At 31.5% G+C, this 24382-nt stretch overlaps 1 protein-coding gene across 1 annotated transcript in view; it reads left to right on the forward strand.

Annotated features, from left to right (window-relative positions):
* Positions 1–837: 837 nt before the first annotated feature.
* LOC148285640 (uncharacterized) overlaps positions 838–24382 on the forward strand; it is a 31401-nt gene continuing 7856 nt past the window's right edge. Inside the window, exons 1-3 of the mRNA XM_088242607.1 lie at positions 838–931; positions 7507–8072; positions 22443–22488. Coding sequence (XP_088098733.1) covers positions 920–931; positions 7507–8072; positions 22443–22488 — 624 coding nt within the window. The 5' untranslated portion in view covers positions 838–919. The remainder of the gene's footprint in view (positions 932–7506; positions 8073–22442; positions 22489–24382) is intronic.

Consider the following 24382-nt stretch of genomic DNA (forward strand, 5'->3'; position numbering starts at 1 on the left):
ATTCAAAGCAAATTTAAGGATTTTCTTTGAACCCGTGTAGAAACAGCATTCTAATTTAGTATATTAGAACTGTATTACTATTACCTGTTTTTCTCTTTATTTTTAATAAAAAAATATCTTATGTATATATGAAAAAAAACAAATTAAAATTACTAAATGACTATAACAGTGTAAGTCACTCTCCAAGCTCAAGAGCTAGTATCTTTTTTTTAAAATTATAAAGATGTTATAATAGAAATTGAAAATTTACATTATTTTCCCACTTTGCATATAATGCCTTTTATGTTAATTTATAAGCTAAATAAATAAACAAGATATTTTTTTTAAAACTTACGTTTGATGCACTAACTTTGTGATTAATAAATTATAGTAAAATAAATATATAACAACTTTGTTTTTAACTAAATTAACTTGAAAAACTAAAAAATGAGTGGTTAAAAACAAAGTTGTTTTATATTTATTTTATTTGAAACAAACATGAATATAAATACACGTAAAACACATTTTTGTATTAAAATACGTTGAAAAAATATATCGAATTAATTAAACGTTTAGTTCTCATGCGCACGTGTTCAAATCAATCTATTTAAATTTGATACACATTAAACGCCTTGCGATTAAACCATATTTTTAATTTACAGCATTATTGGATTAATTACAAGTTACGGCCTTTGGCTAAAATATACCATTTCCTCAAGTTATTTCTCGTGATGGATTCAAAAACCTGTTTTCTCCTACCCCGTTCCATTGATTGTGAGATCGAATTGTACGATTTAAGAATAGTGTATTTATTTGTTTGTGTTTGTATAACAGCAACCCCACCAACACAGACTCAAGGACCCAAGTATATAACCTCTGCGCGGTCTTCCCTCGGATCATAAGCAGTTTTCTCTTCAGAAAAGGCTCACACAAGACAATCATGAACGCTCTGGTGAGTTATTTCATTGATCCGTTCATTAGTTTGTTTGCTATCAGAGGATAATTGCTTGTTACAGTGATTAAATTTAGTGACAAATTATCTTGCATACCGCTTATCCTCTCTGCGTTTACTTTGTGAACATTAAATCAACTTGAAAAAAATACAGAAGCATCATTTATTAAACTGTAGATATAAATGTGAGGATTTTATTTATGACTGAATAATTTTGTGAATCCAAAGCAAGAAGTAACTAATTTGTCATCTTCCGTTTATTAATTGTAATTTTTTTCTAGTATTTCAAAGTTCTTAAGTGTTTTTTTTTTAATTTAAGTTTTATCTAAACAACTAATTGTATCAAAACTTATCTGGGCCAATTAAAAAGTTAAATAAATTATTAATATGAATGGCGTTTTTAGGAATATTAAGATATTTACATGTTAAAACGTTTATTTCCTTGATAACTCAACATAGTTTAAAGTTATATGGATTATTTTTACTTTATTAAAAAAAAAAAATAACCTTTAATTTTTTTAACCAAATTATTTCACAGTACCATATAAATTTATGTATGTTTTTATTACAAAATAAATTTGAGGTAATTCAATTAATAAGTATTACTTTTTGGTTATAAAATAATTAGCTTTATTTCTGCTTCCAATAAACTTAATGCCGTTGATAAAAAAACAGACAAATACATAAGTTAAATGTATTAAGATAAATAATTTATTGATAATAATTACAAAATAAAACAAAAAAGGGTTTTTGAATGGGTCACTTTCTTTACATTTAAAATATATTTGTAAAAATAAGTAAGTAAGTGCGTATATAATATGTTGTGATATAAACGCATTAAATAAATCAAAATCGTTTAAAAAAAAAACTTTTTTCACGGACTTTAAATCTGCCGATTACATATTTTATAATAACGATATCTGTAAAACCGTTTTAATAACTAATTAATAAACTTGCAATAATCAGTTATTTATTGGTGTGTGGAAGTACACATATTGAAGGACATATAAAATTGATATATCATAAATTATCAAATGTTTTTCTTAATCATTTGGGTGGCAGTCTAAACATGTAGGTCATACTGCCATAATTAATCGTTTTAAATGCTCAAACCTAATTTAAATAAAGGAAGGAAATGAATGAAAAAAATAAAGTTTTGAGATATTAAGTTTATAAGTTTTCAAACCTTTTGGACATTAAAATAAACTTATGAATACAAAAAAATGTTACATTTAAATAGCGTATACTGGAATATTTTGAGTTTGTCCAAATTTTTGTAGACAAGGACTGGATTCAACTCCCTGGGGAGCTGTTTATATTAACATATTACAACAGAGATGAAGAACATTTAAGATTTAAGAAGAACATTTAAGAAGATAATTGTTGTAATATGTTAATATAAACAGCTCCCCAGGGAGTTGAATCCAGTGCTTGTCTACAAAAATTTGGACAAACTCAAAATATTGTTGATAAATTACCTGGTCCATGAAGAAGTATAGAAATTGAAAAAAATAACATTTTCAGGCGTTGCCTAGTATGCAGGTGAAATAATTCAATTAGATAAATCTCACCCGCATAAATAGAGGTTTCAGCTCTTTAACTTCACAAACATCAACAGATGAAAGAATTGAAGGAATATAGATGTTCAAATATGGGCAGAATTGTGAATGTTACACAGTGTGTAAAGTGGTCACTTAAACCAGCCATTGACAGGTCATAAGCCCTGTAGATGCCTAGACTTCTATATTAACTTCTCTTAAATGTTCTTTATCTCTGTTGTAATATGTTAAGCGTATTCTGGTGTTGACCATTTAAAATGATTTTCATTAATATTACAGTGTCGCTTTATTTCCAGTAATTAACTAACATTTACACTTTTTTCTCCTTAACGTATTTTTTTTCTTGTTCATTTATCTTGGATAGTAGATCATTTATGCCTAATTTTATTAAACAGAAATGTAGATCATTTGAACTGCCGTCATATTTCATCGTTAGTTTATGACACATAATCATTGACATCCATCCTTTGTTTGCTGGTATATAATTTTATAATGTATTTTACTAAACCAAGTTGTACATATCAAACATAACATCTTACGCCAAACAATTATAAAATAGAGAAAGAGAAATAGATGGAAAAATATGTTACAAAAATTAACAAAATATTTATAAAAAGACGTAGTGGTAAAGCGTCTTAACCACGATCACCAAATCCTTTTTTTTTGTTTAAGAAAAATTAGAAAACAGTTTCGAGAAGGGAATATGGAAGGCTGGGCATTTACAGGGCTTATGACCTGTCATTGGCTGGCTTAAGTAGCCACTTTACATTACACAGTGTACCATTCACAATCCTGCCAATGTTTTAAAATTTCTTTCACATTTTCTCAACTCTTTCATCTGTTGAATTTTGTAAAGTAGAAGAGCTGAAGCCTTTATCATGTAGGTGAGATTCATCCGGCTGAACCAATTCACCTACTAGGCAACGCCTGAAAACAATTTTCCAATTTCAGACTTCTTTTTTTACCAAGTAGTTAAATCTTTAATGTTTTAAGTATGTCCAGATGCTTGCAGACTGGCTGGGTTTCGTCCAAAGTCAATAGATGGAAGAGCTCAGGAAATGTGGATGTTCAAAAACGTGAATGTTACACAGTGTGTAAAGTGGCCACTTAAACCAGCCAATGATATGTCACAAGCCCTGTGAATGCCTAGACTTTCATATTACCTTCTGAGGAAATGTTTTCCTTCTCTGTTGCAACAAATTAAAATATGAATAATTCCCTAGGGATGAAATCCATCCAGTGTGCAAACATTTGAACATACTCAAAACATTGTTAAACATATTTTCTTATCATTACATTATGTTGATGCATTCGCGAATAAAATCCAAGATTTCATTCACGAAAGATAAATACGACAGCAATTAAAAAGACATAATGATAAAAATAAGATACAAACATCGTATATATTTTGTACGAAAATCTCACGGTAAATCGAATGTATTGAAGCAATTAAGATTTTTTACAGATACATTTTTTTTCTAATTTCCATGACTTTAAAACAATGGCGTGCACATTTAGTTTCAAAGCAAAACATCTCATTTTATTATAACGTCAGACAGGTGAATGGACGAGTAAAATTTAATATAAGAATCATATATTTGCATTATCACGGTTATGCTGTTTGATTCCTAAGGAATATATTTTATTATTATTTAGATGTAGGTGTGCCAATCACCATTTAAGACAGGCATGTCAAAAAAACAAGATCATTGAAAAGTATGCGGTTTTATTTTAATTTTTCATCTCTATCTGACACGTTTGTACTAATATTTTATACGTATTATAAATTAACAAATATGTCAATCAATGTAAAATACAGTTAGCTTAATATCCGGAAACGATCGTAAATAATAAAATCGTATTTTCAAAAAAGTGAAAATGTCATTTAAGCATAATGCATTTGTTTAAGCATAATGCATTTGTTTAAGCATTATTTTTGGCATGTGAAATTTAAGATTAATTTACCCACCTACAGAAATTTTAAAAAGAGTTTTTTTTCAAATGACTGGTATCCCAAAGTGTGCTTTTGTTTTTTTTCTGCTTCTCTCGGTAGTCAGCGTTACACAAATAAGTTGGGGTTTTTTAAGTGACAGTTTGACTTCTGGCTAGTTTGTTTATCTTGAAGCGAATTCCTGTCGTCCTTTGAAAGGCAAGTTTTAAATATGTTTCACTAAAATTAAACTAATTTGATTGAATGAACATAAAATGTAATTACTTAATTATACATTCAAAGTATTAACAGGTTGGTGCATATTAGTATTTTTATTTGTTTATTCATATTGATTCCATTATAAACTATGATTAATAATAACAAATAATGTGACCTCACTGGGGTTACCCGTGCTGAAGACAGACACTTAACAATATGCTTTTTAAATATATTTTTACATTTGAGAACAAACAAAGACGACTTAATAATTAGAGATAATTAACAAAATGTTCAGACAGTTTTAAACACTACGTATTTATGTTTATAATTAATTTATGTACATCTATATTATTTATATTAAAAAACGCACAATGAAAGAACCAAAACATAACATAAGCTATACATTTGTGGAGCAGTTGATTCAATATTAGTTTGGGCTAATAAGACAATTCATTTTACTTCTAGCTAGCTCCACTATCCATTTTTTTATAGCCTTTTTTAACATTTTCTCGTTTCCAATTGTTTTGATAGATAGTAGAAGTAGGTTATAGATTTTAATTAAATAATACTTATTTAAATCTTTTACTGACTTTTTAATGTCTACCACTTTTGATACATATTTCTTCGTCAGGACTCTCGCTACAAACATGCAAATACTAAAATACGACGTCACTTCTACCACAATATCCAGGAAAACATTTTGAAACAAAGATAAAAGAACGTCTCCGGCTCTAAACATGCACTTCAATAAAAACTTAAACAAAAAAAATAACCGTGACGTTTAAAAACAACACAAAAAAAAGAAAAATAGAAAAAAAACACGTTTTATTAGGTGTTAACATAAGTTGTGTCCGATTTTTTTTCAAATGAAAAAAACACGAGGACCCAACAAAAAAAATTGCAACAAATTAGTTAATAATGTACCTTTCCTTAATTATTTTTCAACAAATTTATCACTAATTCATAGCATCTCCACCGTGCGCACACTGCGCATATATCGCGAGCAGCTTTATTATCTCAATTGAACGCGAACACAAGTAGGTGTCGAAAATGCTCACTATCGTCTGCTTAACATTCCATTTTAAAGGCTTGTTATCAAATAAAATAATGTAAGTATGGTGAAAACATACACAATATCTTGTGGAGCAGAAAATTTTTTTTCGAATGACGTATAATCTATAAAACTGGTTGATGCAAATAAAGAATCAGTTTAGTGATTTTTATATTATTATTACATAATGATTATAATATAAAGTTTCGCATACATATTTGTTTGATTGTAAATATTATCATTATGAAACCGTAAGTCGTTGTAAAACGTGATCAAAGATAGAAGTTTTTTATGCTTATTTTGAATTTTCATTGTTGAAAAAATCTATTTCGCGTTTTGGTGAACTAGTTCCCGGTTCAATGTCATTGTTATATGCTTTTATTTATTGATACTTTTAGCACGAATCTGTTTGATAAATTATTATGTCAAATTCTAGGAACAATAATATGTAAAAAGTCTACAGTATTAAGAACGATTGCATAGTCAATAAATTATTCGAAACAGACACAGAAAAATATAGCGTTGTTACAAAAAGTTTTTGCTTTGTGTCTTCGGAAAAGTCGTGCGCGTAAGTTTCAAAGCCTTATAAATAAACAATTGCAACAGTGTTGAAGAACCTTTTAGAGAAGGTAATACAGAAGTCTAGGCATTTACAGGGCTTATGACCCTCATAATTATTAACAGCTCTCCGAAGAGTTGAATCGAGTCCTCGTCAACAAAAATTTGGACAAACTCAAAATATTGCCTTATAAATCACTCTCTTTTAAGTTGCGTATTTGATTTTAGTATTTATTTTGATTAAGGATGTTTATTTTTTTACGGTTAATGTAGTAATTTAAGCGTTTATAATTTAATTTATAATAATTTAAGAACTTTATTAAGTTATTAAGATGCCTTAATGTTGTTTATCTATAACAGAACTGAAAAAAAATATATAATTAACTGAATTACCATTCGAAATCTTAGTTTAATCATCCAATATAATGTAAGTTAATAAATAATTATATCTTAACTCCATTAAAGATTTCACTCAAATCAATTTATTTAATTTTCACTACAATATACGAAAAGGTCATAAGACGGTGATTAATTATACCTCAAAATATCCTCGAGAAATGGCTTTAGAAATATATCTCTAAATTATTACGGTCTTACCGGGAATCGAACAAGGAATCGATGGGGCCAGCAAATCAGCGGCCAAACCACTGAGGTATCCAAACCGAATTAAACATAACTATTGGGGTATTTGTTACTGCTTGATATTACTTTGCGCTTAAGCGGAGTACTTCAAGGATTTCGTTTGGGACCTTATTAAATTTTTCTTGTTTTTTACAATAATAAAATAATTTTCGATAATTTTATTTATATTATATCGTGTCAATGCTATCGCGCCCGTAGAATTACGCTATCATTGGTCTATTTTTTTCTGTTTTGAGTCATAAATACAGTTTTTTAACGTTTTTACACATTCTTAGAAGAACAGTCACGTACCTCTACATTTTTTTAAAGCGAGAGATAGCACAAACTTCACTGGACTTAGAAATCAATTGAGTAAAGTGGAGAGAAAAACACTACGAAATTATGAAGCTATTATGTTTGTCTTATATTTTAACAGTCAAATGAGCAAATACCACAAAAATACTTGGCATTATTCGTCAACATTATATAACGAGCATTAAAATCAATTTTTTTTATTGTTTTAGCTCTTCTCGAAAATGTCTGATTGAGACATAACACAGTGTACTTTTGAGCGTGCGTTCAGTAAAAAAGGATGCTTTTTCATTAAATGTTCTCTTTAATAATTTTTTTTTTACAGTTTTTCGCAACCTTCCTGTGCCTGGGCGCCTTCGCCTCAGCTTCCTGGTCTCACGGACTCGCCCTGTGGAGCCCCCACCACGGCGCCGCCCCTATCGGACATGACGGACGTGTGGTAGACACCCCCGAGGTCGCCCACGCCAAGGCCGCACACTTCGCCGCCAAGGCCGCCGCCACCCACGGCGCCCACGGCCTCTACGGAGCTTACGCCCCCTCCGTGTATGCCCATGGAGGATACGCCCACGGCGCCTGGGCCCATGGAGCCGCCCCCCTAGGACACGACGGAAACGTGATCGACACCCCCGAAGTCGCCCACGCCAAGGCCGCCCACTTCGCCGCTAAAGCCAACGCTCTCCACGGCGCTCACGGGCTTTACGGCGCTCACGTTTACGGCGCTCCCTCCGTCTACGGCGCTCATGGTCTGTACGCTCATGGCGCTTGGGCCCATGGTGGCGCTCCTCTGGGACACGACGGTCGCGTTGTGGACACCCCTGAAGTCGCCCACGCCAAGGCCGCCCATTTCGCCGCTAAGGCCGCCGCTTCCCACGGCGCCCATGGACATTGGTGGTAAACTCACGACCCCTTCGTGTCAGAGAGACCCAGCGTTAATGTATTGTAGTTGTTATACTCGCGATGTAAATACCCATTGTATATTGTATGAATATTAATTCAGATTTTCTAAATGTCTTTTAGTCGCTTAAGTTTTACTAAGCGGCTGACCAATAGTCTGCCATATCAATTGTGTAATTTCTGAAATAAAAGTCAATGAACGAAATAAATCGAATGATATAAAATCTATTCTTTTATTTTTTGTACTTACTAAAGATCTCTTACAAAAAGAATCACGATTTGTGAATCTAAACGGAAAAGAAAAGTATAAGCTAAGTTTTAATTTGACATCCCACTTATCTATCACATTTTATTTCCTCTTTTTTTTAGTATAAAAAATGAATGAAAAAAAATCTCACGATTCTGAAATAATTGAATTCTTAAATCTTACAGAACTTAAGTACCTACTGCAGTTTTTGTAAATAAATCTCAATAAGAGAATAAACAACGATATTTTAAACATTATTAAAAAAAAGATGTAGAACACTTTGGAGAGAGAAATATGGACGTCCCGCTATGGACTGTTTAGTTTTGCATTGTTTTTCACAATCTATGTATTATTTTTACATCATTCTCACCGAGGTGTCTATTTTAAATAATTTTGAAACATGCCATATTAAACATAATACAGCTTGTCCACCACATACCGCACACCGCATCTGAGGACATAAGTATCCTCGGCGGTGGCCACATACTCGTACACGGAAAATTTGCTCGTTTTCAAACGAGAAAAGCTGCCCGAAAGAGCTCTCTGAAATCTGGTAGCCTTAGCATCTTTGTGCTGAAAAAAAGTAATCAAGAAGGACATTTTATGTACTTCATTGGATTGAGAAAAGAGGGAAGTGAATTCTTCAATGAGGCGAATGTGTGGTAAAACGATGTATGATAGGTGCACAAATGTCGAGATCCGTGAAGTGTGTAAGGCTGAGACATGCATTATTGACAGAATCAAGAAAGGGGTGCTGCGTTGGTTTAGACATGTAGAGCGAATGGACAGCGAAAGAACGGCTAAAAGGATCTACGATGCAAATGTTGATGGATGCAGAAAACGAGGAAGACCGAGAAAGACATGGCACTATCAAGTCCATCAAATACTTGAAGATGGACATGTTAAAAGTAGGAATAATCGGCGTGCGTGCATGAGAAGATGTATGAATGTAGAGGAAGCGAGGTCTGTATGCCAAGATAGAGTGTTATGGCGTTCTATCCTCTCTGCCTACCCCTACGGGGAAACGGCGTGATGGTTTGTTGTTGTTGTTGTTGTTGTTGTTGTACATGATCAATTCGCCGAAATGATTACAAAACTTTTTAAAAGCCTCGAAATTCTTTTCAGAAGCCACCAGATCTGTATATCCGACAGAACCTATAACAGGGCCACGGATAGTAGCGAGAAGGCCTTCGTGGTGTGATGAAAAAAAAAACAAATCAAAACACTTTGATAAATATAATAAGGACATAACTTTTATAAGGTCAGATAAGGTCACTCAATACATATTTTTATTTATTCACTAAATGACATAAACGTAAATAAGTCACTAAGATTATCAATTAGTCGGAACAAAACAATCACAAAGCTAAATTGGTCGTTTGAACATTTAAAAAAATTAAATAAACATGCCATTTGCATCGAAATTAAATTGACTCGATCGGCTTTCAGTCACTATATGTTTGTCGGCGTTGCGTCCTTCACACAGCAAAGTGAACACAACACTTATTGCGTCGCTTTCGTACTGACGCGGAATCTAAATTTTCTGAGTCATAACGTCTGAACAGTTGTTCCAATACATAAAGGTGCTGGATATGAGACAAGTGTACCTAAAAGAAGCACTCACACACTTCTGGTCGAACAAAAAGCAAAGATTAACAAAAATAAATATACATTTAAAAAAATATTAACACTATACTATGAAGAGAAGAGAGGGGATGGGAAGAAAAGAAGAAGGATAAAGGAACAATTTAAATATTTAGATAGTGACATTTCAATCTTGACTTAAATGTAAATAAAGAAGGGGCGTCTCTAACATTAGTGGGTAGATTATTCCACAATCGAGCGGCTACTACTGTGAGAGAGGAGGCAAGAAAATTAGAGCAATGGCAGGGTATTAAAAGGGTTCTCTCGTTACTAGAACGAAGAGATAGTCCGTGTTGTGAAAGAGGTAGGATGAGCTCTCTCAGATAAACAGGCGAAGTGGGATTATTAAAAATATTGTGAAGAAGTGATAGAATGTGAATGCTTGATATAATCATGTATCTGTGTCAACTAATTGCTCGTCCCATCTCAACACAGGATTTTAAGCCCCATAGAGTTGGGACTTATGTCTCAAATAATGTACACTATACTTATGTATGTAAATAAATAAATAAAAAATAAAATAGATTAAGTTTATAACGTTTTATGTTCTTAACTCATTGTAATTTTAAAAGGGATGTACATATTAGAAAATTGTGTAAACGATTAAGAGCAATAAGTAATAGAATGTACATATTAAAATATTATGTCCCTGTTAATACTTAACGAATTATTTATTTATCAATTATACGATACGCCATAACTTCCTGGGGGTTATCAAGAGAAACTTATATTAATTTTATTCAAACCTTGCCAAATTCTATGATCAAATTGCTACTACATAAAGATGTATACCGCCAAAGACACAATATTTCAATATCATTAATGTATAAATCTGTAAATAAATTATCTGTTAGGGCTCTACTTTGGTACAAATTAATTTGTCAGCATGCGTCACACTCCGAGTATAAACTCAAGTTGGTTCATGATTACAACACCAGGTTTACTAGTATGGAAGGGCTAGCTGTTCCTAGATACTGCAATAAATATGGCAAAAGGACAGTGCAATACAGTATACCTAAAATATTTAACATGTTACCAAATAATATTAAAAATACTGAGTAAAATACAAGAGTGCGACGTTTGCTCAAATTATGGTTATTAGAAAAAAGTTTTTTGTATTAGTGATAGTTTTTAATTTTTAATAATGTAATCTGTAATTGTTTTTCAAGTAAAATTATTGTTAATGTAGGTTAAGTGTAAATAATCGATGTAATTTATAAGAACCTGCTGACGAGTTGTATGTATGCAACTCAGAAGGACTTTAATTTAAGACTATTTTGTAAATATTTTTGAAAAATAAATATTAAAAAAAAAAAAAAAGCTTTTTTTTAGTTAAGTCGTTTTTGTCCTGAAGGTGCGATATGTAGTGACAATATATAATTTATATATATGTCGTGATTGTACACAACGGTTCAATTATTTCATTAAAATTTATTATTCGTCAGTGCACAGAACTGTATTCTCCATTCGCCCGGATATGGGGAAAATTAGAATATTGAAAAGTATTTCATTTTCCAATTGCAAGTATTAGGGCGTTGGAATTGATAGGAAAACAATGTTTATGGTTACACCATGTCATAATACAAATTTGATGTCGATAGAGGAAATAAAATTATGTTACGCCATAAGAGCTTATTTAAATCTGTTAATAAAAACCTTGAATCGATTTGGTACTTATTTTAATAACACACGTTACACATATTATTACATTCGATACGCACTAAATCCGCATACGTCAATTAATTTATTTATTATTCTTAATTTTATCATTTAATTTAAGTTTTGATTTTATTTATTGAAGATATCAGCAGTACTACATGTTACAATAGTAAGCAAAATACACAGACAATAAAACCATTTACACATATCCACAGAAATTAATGAAGTATAAATGGATCTTCATGTACCTACAGTTCGCACCAACTATGCACAGAACTCTCCTCTGATTCGCTTGACGCGAAATTATAATTTATTTTTCAATAACATAGACATATTTAACTGCAGTAAATTCACTTTTAAAACCAAAATTAAAAACTATTATTTGAAAAAAAAATGTTTCTTTATAAAATAAATAATATTTTTACATTATAAATTTAAATTGTTTCTATTCACTCATATCAAACACACACTTACCCTGTTCCCAAACCTACCCTCACACCCATATACAATCACACACATATTCACATACCTACCAAAACCACACTCCACTTTTTTACACACGCATCCTCACAAGAAAAAAAAAAACTCGTACACAGGCACTTCTATGAATTATATCTATCTGAACTGGATTTTTATAATTGTATTTATGTGGAAAACTGATTTGGCTTTATTTTATGTTTTTTTTATAATTGTTGTGTATTTTTTTTGTATTGCTGTTGTTTTTCTGGATAAACAAAAAATTTAAAATTAAAAAATTTAAAATCTACAACATGTATAATAATGTGTCTACAACAAAGTGCACACTCGCCAATAAAGAGAATTCATTCGTTTGCAAATGCGCTAGATATATTTCAAACACCGTTGAATTTTAAAAGGCAGTGTATCAATTAACTGTCTTCAAATTGATATATTTAAATAATATTTTGTTGATTTGAATTGCGAACCGTTTATTTACCTATATCTGTATTCTTTTTTATTTTTATTATTTAAATCTTAAAGTAGGGCACACATATCATACATATTGTTATGTGTGTTCTAATAATAACATTGCAAATATATTTAATTTATAAATTGTTTATCACATATGTCTTGACCATTATTTTAAATTTTGATCTGTTTTTTTCTTGATAAATATTTTTTTCCATTTCGTAGTACTTTTTAATTGCTTCAAATAAAATTGAATTTTGTGACTTTGCCTTTTTCCTAAATGGAAGTCTAATTTTGTTCTTTTCTCTAGTATTGTGATCGTGTTCTAAATTATTATTTTTGTAACTTCTTCTAATTTTAAGATTTTTTTAACAAGAAGAAGATGAAATTAAAAAACACATTAATAGTCTAAGAAACTCTGCCAGTCCTGGTTTTGATTATGTAACTGTCCCATTAATCAAAGCTCTGTTACCTTTTATAACTAAACCAATTACTCATATTGTAAATACAAGCTTGAAAAATGGAGTTTTTCCGAAAAACTATAAAAAAACTATAGTAATCCCAGTGTATAAGAACGGAGATCACGAAGAACTTACCAACTATTGTCCAATTTCTCTTCTATCAAATATTGCCAAAATTTTTGAAAAAGTAGTCAAAAAGCAACTGTTAATTTATCTAAAAGAAAATAACATACTTAACGGTAACCAGTATGGCTTTAGAGAAAATATAAGCACTCAAGATGCCATAGCCAAATTAACGTCAATAATATACGATTCATTGGACAAGGGTAATAAGGTACTTGCAATATTTGTGGATTTAAGAAAAGCTTTTGACAGTGTATCACACGTCAGACTGATAAACAGATTGAAATTTTATGGGATTGGTGGAACGGTTCTTGTGTGGTTAGAAGAATTCTTAAAAAACAGAATCCAGTACACCAGGATAAACAAAACATTGAGCGATTCAGTTTCCTCCTGTTTTGGCATCCCACAAGGTACTATTCTAGGTCCTATACTATTTATAATATATGTCAATATAATGTTCAATTTACCACTTAAAGGCGAAATCATTTCTTACGCCGATGATACTGTGATGATTTTTAATGAAAAAACTTGGAATGAGCTTAATAAAATGGCTAATAAAGACTTAAAAGTTTTTAAAGAGTGGTTGGATCAAAGTTACTTGACAATGAATTCAGAAAAAACCCACTACCTAACATTCACATTAAACAATAGAAATAGACATAACCATATAGACCTAAAATCTCACGACAAAAACTGCGGAGACCATACAAACTGTTTTTCTCAATGTGTTACCCTGACCAAAAAAAAAAAAAAAATGTAATGTAACCCGCAGACAAGCTTCGGCTTTGCGGGAACAAAAATACAATTTTGTATGTTATTTACTTGTTAAAATGAATAAAACTTAATAAAAAAAAAAAAAAAAAATCTAAGATGAAATGGGAAAAAATCTGGGAATAATAATCGACCAAAATATTAAATGGAAAGAACAAATAGATTCAATGTGCAAAAGACTAAGAAAATTATTCCACATATTTTTAAAGCTTAGAGGTATTTTAACGACGGATCAATTAAAGACAGTTTATTATGCTCTAGTACAGTCAATCATTCAATATGCAATAGTTGGATGGGGGGGGGCTTATAACGCTCATCTTAGACCCTTAAAAATTCTACAAAAAAAAATCATCAAAATAATACTTTATAAACCATCCTTGTTCTCAACTACCGAACTGTTCAAAGAATTTAATGTTTTAAGAGTGGAGGATATCTACGGAAAGTGCTGTATGCTCCAGGTGCATAAGGATAGCCTCCCATCGGACCGTATTACGGGAAGGTTGAGAACAGGATGCCTCGCTCTACCGAGAATCAAAACTACCACGGCCAAACATCATTATACTTACGTAGGACGGAAGCTTTTCAATAATTTACCTCAAAATCTACGTCAAGAAATAAATGACGAAAAATTTAAGGATAAATTAAAGAAAAGCTTCTTGACATAACTCTTGACATCTTGACATTAACATTAACTGTATTTTAAAAAAAGAGATGTATGTTTAATATGTGCCCGTGTTTACAAATTTTGTGTTTTTATTTAATATATATTTTTTTTATATATATTTTTTTAAATTTTTTTTTTAGTGTTATATTTTCTCAATTTTTAAAATTGTTTAATTTTTTATTTATTTTATTATTTTGTTTTGCATTTTATGTTTTATTTTTATGTTATTTTGTAAACTTGCCAAACACAAGAGCTAGACTTTTTTTTGGTAAGTTCAACCTTAAGTGTTTCATTTTTCTACTGAATGTATTGTTTATTTATGTTAAAATAAAGGTTTTTTAAAAAAAAAAAAAAAAACTCCTGGGAATGTAATTTAATGTTTTATACCTGTAAAATACTTTGTGATATGTGATTTATAAATATATATATATATATAAATTTAGATTATAATTAACAGACATGGAACAATAACTCTACGTGATTAAGTCTGATTAAGTATTGAAAATTACATATTCCTACATAATACAAAATATAAAAGTTTAACGGTTTTGACAGTTAGTTCACTTTACCCGGAACGGGCTCATATTGTACCCTAAGTATTATGTAATTTATTTATTTATTTATTTTGTTCATTAAGGCCCAAAAGGCATTTACAAAAAATAAAAATAAAATACACGCTAACATATTAAATAATAAATACAGAAAAAATATAATATATAATATTATAAAAAGTTTTAACAAAGTAAAAAAAAAACAATAATAACAAAGGTATGCAAGAGAAAAAAGTAAGCATATAAACAAAAAATGCAAAGCTTATGAAATAAATTCTGTAAAGCAAACACAGTAAATAAAGTAATACTAATTATATTAATTTCAATTTGTTCCCGTTGTTTAACATAATTAAAAAAATAAAAAAATAATAATAAAGTACGTTTCAGGTACCAGTCAAGGCACTATGAAATATTCTAGTATGAAAACACCCTTTTAAATCAATATTTCATTTCAACCATGTCGGTAATCATACCCGGGACCTCTTGCATGGTAGGCAAACGCGCTGACCACTACACCACGAGGCCGACTCATAATAGTTTAGAATATAGATACATTTGTAATAAAAATTAGTTTTCGCGATTAGTTGTTGATTTGTTTAATTTTTTTTTTCTGTTCTGATGTATGGGAGCGAAGTATGGAATTGGAAAAATAATGATGAAAGTGGGTTGAATGCTGTCGAAATGCGATCCCTCAGGTGAATGTGTGGTAAAACGATGTATGATAGGTGCGCAGATGTCGAGATCCGTGAAGTGTGTAAGGCTGAGACATGCATTATTGACAGAATCAAGAAAGGGGTGCTGCGTTGGTTTGGACATGTAGAGCGAATGGACGGCGAAAGAACGGCTAAAAGGATCTAGGATGCAAATGTTGATGAGTGCAGAAAACGAGGAAGACCGAGGAAGACATGGCACGATCAAGTCCATCAAATACTTGAAGATGGACATGTCAAAAGTAGGAATAATCGGCGTGCGTGCATGAGAAGATGTATGAATGTAGAGAAAGCGAGGTCTGTATGCCAAGATAGAGTGTTATGGCGTTCTATCCTCTCTGTCTATCCCTACGGGGAAACGGCGTGATGGTTTGTTGTTGTTGTTGTTGTAAAGTATAAATACGCCTTTAAGTAAATATTGTTATCTGCAAGATCCTTAATGAGTTTAAAAAAAAACTTCTTTTAACTATTTTTTTATATTTTTATATACGTATCTTTGGCATTTTTTTTCAATTAAATATGTTTTGTAACTTGACATGACTTAAAATAAACTTTTATTTTATTAGTTGGTTGAAAGGAATTGCCATTTGGTAATAAGCCCGCCAATGTGGAATTAATATTATGTACAAAAAGTTGAATAACTAAAAAAATAAATAAAATAATATGGTATATGTAAGTTCATTACCGCGTTTGAGCCAAAAATATCAAAATACGTATTTTTGACGTTTTCAATTCAAAGGGACAAGCCGCATTGATTGATATATTTGGATTTTGAAATTGACCAATAGACTACTTGCATTCGATTAAATTCAGTACCAAAAATAAATCTTCCCTCCTCCTTAAATAAACAAAGCAATACCGTGTATATATAAATTTGTTGATATAATTTTAAGTTGCTAGAATCCCACTCGTCCATGCGCTTTGTATCTGCAAGACGATTGGTAATCTAGCTGCAATATAATGTTATCAACTATAAAATACCTAAATTTTATAAATGGGATGAAGAATTTCAACCGTCAATGCGCTCAGTAGCTGCAAGACCTGTTATGAAAACTAACCCCTATTTTTTGCTGAAATTTAGCTCCTGTCTGTTATAATTGAAGTATTATAATAATTGGAAACAGTGAACTAGAATTCAAATTGCCCATGTGCCCTGTACCTGCAAGACGTTCTGAGATATTTATTTATTGTTCACTTAAGGTGACTTTTACAAAAAGGGTGTTAATAAAGTAGACTCTTTTAACATACTCTCCAAAATTAATCTGAATGTTCCCTTTCACGTGACAAAAAAGACAAAAGTATTTACTCCATCTGCCAGTCTGTAGCACTGACTATGCACAAGACTCTTTTCCTCTTTCGTTCTTGCTCTAACTATAATGCTTTTTTATCATCTATTGATATATTTAACATGCCCTTTAATTTATTTAAAAATAAATTAACACTCATTCTTTCTGGCTGCAATACGCTCTCACATGCTATTTAATGATGCTCACACTTACGCACACCTGAACACTTACTCCTACACACATACACATAAACACACCTCTACACTCACTCTCACACAAATACACATAAACACACCCTATTGTTGTACCACAATCTAATATGTATGATTTTTATTTAGAAACTTCTCTGGTCTGTCTAGAAACCGTATCTTTTTAATATAATTATATCATTGTCTACTGTTTGTTTCTGTAAAATAAATAAATAATCTAAATTATCCAACAATAATCCCTGAATCCAATACAGCGGATGAGACGTACTCGATTTGCGTATTAATATAAGGAATTTTGCAGTTTAACTTCCACAATTAACTTTATATAGACGCAAACGATAGTAAAAATAGATATTCTAATATAAATCAACAATTAAAAATAAACTGCATTTAAATTATTGATTTTCGACCTTTTTTGTAACATTTTGAAAAATAGTACATCTGCGGAATAGAACTTACATAGACGATATTTTCTTTCTCTTGTGTGAACCCTGTCGCTACAGTCGAGATGTCTAGTGACGTCACTATAAAGCAGTTGATTCATAAACTGTAAATTGTGTATGTGTGCGAACGGAGATTCTCGTCACACGGTCAATGCTCATCACGGTATAATGACCTAGTGAGAAAAATCTTCCAAGCGGCACATCTCCTGATAGCCACGATTTATGAATTGAGTACAAACCGGTTTAACAAGATGAGTTATGTAAAATACACCTGTATAATAGCATCGTAAATCAGTATAATTGTACTAGTAAGATTAGGTCATCATGCTACGTCGTGTTCATCTTTATTCATTCATGTTTTACCATCAATGAATTCACTACGTCACAAAACGGGTTTAATCAATTTTATATTACAATCGTTGAATTTACTACTCCAACTTCTTCTAAAAATTACTGTATTTGTTTTATATATTTCTTTACTTATTTTAGAAATTAAAAGGGGACTTGCAAGATGTTAAAGTAAAGGTTATCCGTGATCTGATTAGTATTGTATAGCAGTAACGTGCGGTGATTTTTTAATCAGTAAGCTACAAAATATTTATGTTTATCAATTTTATCTCTCATATATGTATAAGTAATTGATATATAAACGTAAATTCTTTATGATACATCATAATTGGATACATAAAAAGGGGAAATAATGTCAAATACTTAGGTTATAAATTCAAAGTGGAAACAGCAGATTGAAAACATTAAAAATAAATTTAAATGACTAACGTATATATTCATAACAATTCGAAATATAATTAATTTAAAGGAACTTTTAAAAAATTATTTTGCATTGTGCCAATCAATTTTAGAGTACGTTACAATCGGATGGGGTGGCGAGAGTGACAGTTTTAAATAGCGTATTTGTTGCACAAAAATCCATACTTAAAATAGAGGGAATGGTGGAGGGGACAAATTACAGAGGGCGCCCCTGACGGGAGAATTTGGAGCAAGAGTGCGAGGATTTGAACTTCGCCTATATGTTGATCTGAAGAGAGCTGCAGAAAATAGAAAGCAGCGGATGACGAGTTGCAGGGCTTTGCTGCAAACCAATCCTCATGATTGATATTGCGAAGAATGCAGAATCAATATTTTTATTACACTGGTATTTTTAGACATTTAATTTTGTTATTTTATAGCATTCAATATTCATCCTACTAAAGGAATTGCACAAAGTAAAATCATTGGAAAAGTGCAATGTACTCGAAGGCTTGAGGTTTTAGATTAACATGAACGACACAAATTGGCACCTGTTGTGGTTATTGTGCGGTGAATGATCTATAGTTCATAGTATTATAATATTTTTTGTGTATATGTATGAGATACTTTAAGAATCAGTGTTTCTTTTTTTTATAGTGAACTTGTTTAAAATATGTCTATGTAAGCTTGAAAAAAATACATAAAAAAACGAAAAAAAAAGTATAACCCAATACCATGTACAAAGATTTAGGTAAGTCGCCGTGGGAAGTTTTACAAAATTACGCTTTTTAGCCACAATGTATAACTTTATTGTTTATTTTTGAAAAAGTATTTATATATTTTGGACTGGCAAAGTAAGGATGAAAGCAGAGTGAAAGCGGTCAAAAAGCGGTTTCTTAGGCAAAGGTGTGGGAAATCAATGTATGACAGGGTTAAGAATGACGAAATCAGGCGACAGTGTAAATCTTAGTCAGGTATAATTAATCAGAATTAAAAAAGGTCTCTGAGATAGTTTGGTCCAAACCAACGGAGAGCTTCTTTCTTGATTTTGTCGATGATGCTTATCTCAGACTTACATGATGTACGAATCTCAACATTTGTGCATCTATCGTACATAATTTTACCACATGTTCGCCCGAGAGATCGTATTTCAACAGCACTTAGCCTACTTTCATTCCTGTTTTTCCAAGGGAATACTTCGCTCCCATACACCAGGGTCGGCACCAGGACTCCATTGTGAACTGCTTATTTTGCCTCTTGCGACAAACATTAATTTGCCAAGGTTGATTTAAGTGCACCGTTCACTCTGTTCCCGGCGCTAACCCTCCTTTCAATATCTTGCTCAGTCATTCCATCCCTAGTAAACATACTTCCCAGATGCACCAATTCATCTACTTGTGTTAGTATCAAGACCCCAGCTGACGTCTTTGATCTGCAGTCAGATCTCGACCGTCTAGAGGATTACTGCAACTCCAACTGCTTGGACCTTAATCCTTCTAAGTGTTCAGTTATTACATTTAGTCGCAAAGTAAATTTTTTACGTACTAACTATGTGCTTAAGGGTCAAAACCTCCAACGCTCATTATGTGTAAAGGATTTAGGTGTCTTCCATGATAGTAAATTACTTTTTGACACCCATGTTGACAGCATCATAAAAAAGTCATCGCGTGCGCTTGGCTTTGTTATGCGTAGCTCTAAGTCGTTCACTATGGCAAAGACACTTAAAATCCTTTACTGTACATTAGTGCGAAGCAACTTAGAATATGCATCACAAATATGGAATCCTATGTACAATGTGCAGATATCACGCATTGAAAATATTCAAAAAAAATTCGTAAAGTTCATGTGTTTCCGGTTGAAACTTGAGTTTAAATCTGACCAGTATATTCATATATGTAAAAAACACCACCTACTGCCTCTGCAAAAACGTCGTGAAATAGCGGATATAATTTATTTACTTAAAATTGCCTCTGGTTCAATTGACTGTCCTGAACTACTTTGCAAACTTTCTATCAATGTTCCTTCCAAAGTTTTAAGAAATAACCCTCTTCTTCACATACCTCTTGTTTCATCTAATTATAGGCAAAATTCATATTTATGGCGAACTTTTAATAATTTTAATGTAATTAATAAATCATTTAACATAGATTTATTTGAAAATAATCTTAATAACGTGCGGCGTTTGCTTTCGAAATAACTCGTAGTATTTTTTTCTTTTCTTTTAAATTTACATTTAATTACTATTCTTTTTATGTTCGAGAATCTTTTTTAACTTACTGTGATGCTACTTGTGAAAACCTGTAATTGGCTTATTTGTTATTTGTTTTGTTATATAAATATATGATAATCATAGCTGTTGGTTATCCAAATAAATAAAATAAATAAAATAAATAAATAAATAAACCCCACCCCATTCACAGTGATTTCACATTTAGTCATACTTTCATTTCTTTTAAAAACCATCACATTGGATTTGTCGACATTCATCAGCAAACCGCTTCCCTAGCATACAAAAGTTATAAAAAATATAATAAAAATAATTATGATTAAAGTAACTAATTTGTTTTTTTTTTTTAATGTTATTCCTTAAATTTTTGTTTTATTAATGCGAAGTTTAATTGCATTATTTTGTTTTATACCTTATCATCATAATAACTTTTCTGCACTTAATGGTGCATAAGGCACTGATTGGTACATAAATTGCAGCGTATCTTGTTTTTTTTTGTTACATGAAGGTAAGACGATCAGTCTTACGCTCCCGAAAAAAAACAGCCTTTTTAATAAATATTTCATATCTACCATGTCGGGAATCGAACCCGAGACCTCTCACATGGTAGGTAAACACGCTGACCATTACACTACGACGCCGACAATATACCTACAACTATTTTTTTATTTTTTTATTAACGGACATTGTCCATGTATACAATTTATAGGGTTTAAATATTACGATAAAATAATAGTTTAAAACATCAAAAAAAGAAAAGAAGCATTGACGAACATAAGGGACATCGAGACAAGATCTGGACTATTTATTTAGTGTTCGCTTAAATCGTTGTAAACTTAAACCAAAAAAGTTCAGATCTTGTCTTAAGTTAACAATACAACAAAGACGGGTCATTGAAGAATTAAGGCCATAGTTTGTTCAATGCTGATCGATGAACAGTACTTCATTGTTTCTCAATCTACGATTCGGAATATTGAATTTTACTTGTCCCAGTAATGATGGAACATCGATTATACCATTTAGTATGCCGAACATATATATGGAATCAATATTAGTTTTACGTTTTTGTAGACTAGAAATATTTAACATTGACTCTATTTCAGCATACGAATAGTTACCTCTCTCTAGTCCAAGCATCCACGCAATTTTTTGATGCAAGCGATGCTGGACTGATTCAATGTGATTTATGCGATTGACATACAATGGAGACCAGACCATGGAGGCATATTCTAGAAGAGGGCGAACAGTTGAGCAATAAAGAGTTTTGATTGCATACCTACAACTACATATTATAATAAATATTTATTCCTCCACGCTAAAGAACCGCTTGCCAAACACAAGAAACTTACTCTTTTTTGGCAAGAATAGCTTAAATGTATCTACACATTTTTAATACATGGAAGTTTATTTGGATATGAAAAAAATGATAATCATTAAATTAATTCACTAATTTCAAAAACCATTGAAAACCCTAAATCAATAATGATTATTTATTTTAGTTCCAATTAAATTTAACTCCATAAAAAACGACCTTGATATGGAATCTAGAAGCCGATCAAAACAATTTTATTATGAATTCCAATCGCACGTTCGAAAGTATCACAACACCGTGTGTTTATTTCTACCCCTACCATTCGCTGCCGAAGGCTCTGTAGAAGTATAAAGGCTAGTTCTTATTTCTCCCCGAATCACAAGCAGTTTTCTGTTCAGAAAAGGCTCATACAAGACAATCATGAACGCTCTGGTGAGTCCATTGCACAAGCTATTTTTTCCAAATAAAAACACGCGCTAAAATACAATTGAGCTGCACGGAAATCTTTATTAGTTAGGCGTTTACATTAAAAAAAATATTTTAAAAAATGTTATCAAAACCTAAAATCCTTCTGAATTGTAAATATTCAATTCGCCAGCAGGTTCTTATTTTTTTTGAATGCTTTAAAGTTAACCTACATCATTTTTATTTTTTTTAATTAAGACTATTTGACAATAAACTATTTTTTTCAACTAGCCAAAATTTGAGCAAACGTCTTACTCCTGTATTGATTTCAATCTTTATATATATCATTCCTCTGTACGTGTGATGTCACCGTACTCCTCCTATACGGCTTAAGCGATTTACGAGCGGTTTTCAAAGAAATATAGATCTTTGCGCTGTGCGTGTTCGTAGATATTAAAATATTTAATCGAATATGCAAAAATAAAGTTAGGAGCATAAATGTTTTATTCATCGATCTACCAGGGTGGCATTCGAGGAGAATGTATTTGCAAAAAAAATGGAAACATGTTGTTTTTTTCTGTATAAAAAAAGTTTGTTTTTGAATGTTTACAAACAGCATTTGTTTTTTCTGGATCTCAATCAGATTAATTTTTTAAATTTCTTATGATTTCTACCCATTTATTTCTTTTTACTGGATTTTTGGTAACACTAAAATAATATTAAATTCAATACATTTTTAAAAATCGTATTCCTATAAAAGTACTTTTTATTATTATTATGAAAAACTTATATAGCGCCATTTTCGTAACAAAATACCTCAAGGGCGCTTAACATAGTGATTCTTTTAAATTTGTAATTTATTTAAAATAATTTATTTTGTTGTCACATGCTATGGATTTATTCAAATAATTTAGAGAACAAGTGGGTTTTAAGTTTTTTCCGAAACATTACTTCACTTTCACAGCCTCCCACCTCTGCTGGGAGAGCATTCCATGCCATAGGGCCTGCGACCGCAAATGCGCGTTCACCAAATTTAGTGCGCTGTTTGCGTAGAGGTAAAATAACTTTTCCTCTCGCCGTAGACTTAGCTGATCTAAGCGTTAGACGCCTGTCAGCTAATTCATCTGGAATGCATAGTTCCCTTAGATATTCCGGAGCAGAGTTGTGCAGTGACTTATACATAATCCAACAGAGTTTGTATTCGACCCTCTGTGGAAAACGTAGCCAGTGTAGTTCCCGAAGTAGTGGAGTGATATGACTGAACTTAGAGATTTCGAAAATAAGTCTCGCTGCGGCATTCAATACAGATTGTAGGCGAGTCATTTTGTTCATTGGTAGACCTGCATAGATACCATTACAATAATCGACTCTAGACACTACAAACGCATTTATTAATTGACGGGCGGCATCAACCGGCAAAGTTTTGCGTATGCATTTAATTTGTCTCAGCTGGTAGAAGCATGAACTCAGTACACCCCTTTGTTGTTGAGACGACCGGAGTTTGACGTTTGCAAAAAGAATGCCATATTTATTTTATATTTTGGTATTCAACCATAAACAAGTAACTACGTACCAACTTAAATGAAATATTTAAATATTAACAATTTTAAGTTTTAGAGTTTAATCACAAAAAAGTACCTAGGTACCTACTTATCAATGAAAAGTCTTTTTCTAAGCAAATAGCAGGCAAACTACCGTTCGGGCAGGACAACGTCTGTCGGGTTCGCTAATATTCTGTTTATTGTTTGGTTACATGTTACGTTTTTAAAGTATACTGTATTGCAATTCTGTTTGTCACATTTATTTCAATACCTAGGAACAGCTAGCCCTTCCGTACTAGTAAACCTAGTATTATAATTATGTACTTATTTGTGTTTATACCCGAAAAAACATCGTAATAAATGTAGTTAAAACATAGTAA

Source organism: Micrasema longulum, unplaced genomic scaffold (genome assembly GCF_059751315.1).
Source record: "Micrasema longulum isolate JH-2025_06_02 unplaced genomic scaffold, ASM5975131v1 h1tg000018l, whole genome shotgun sequence".
NCBI classification, from domain to species: Eukaryota; Metazoa; Arthropoda; class Insecta; order Trichoptera; family Brachycentridae; genus Micrasema; species Micrasema longulum.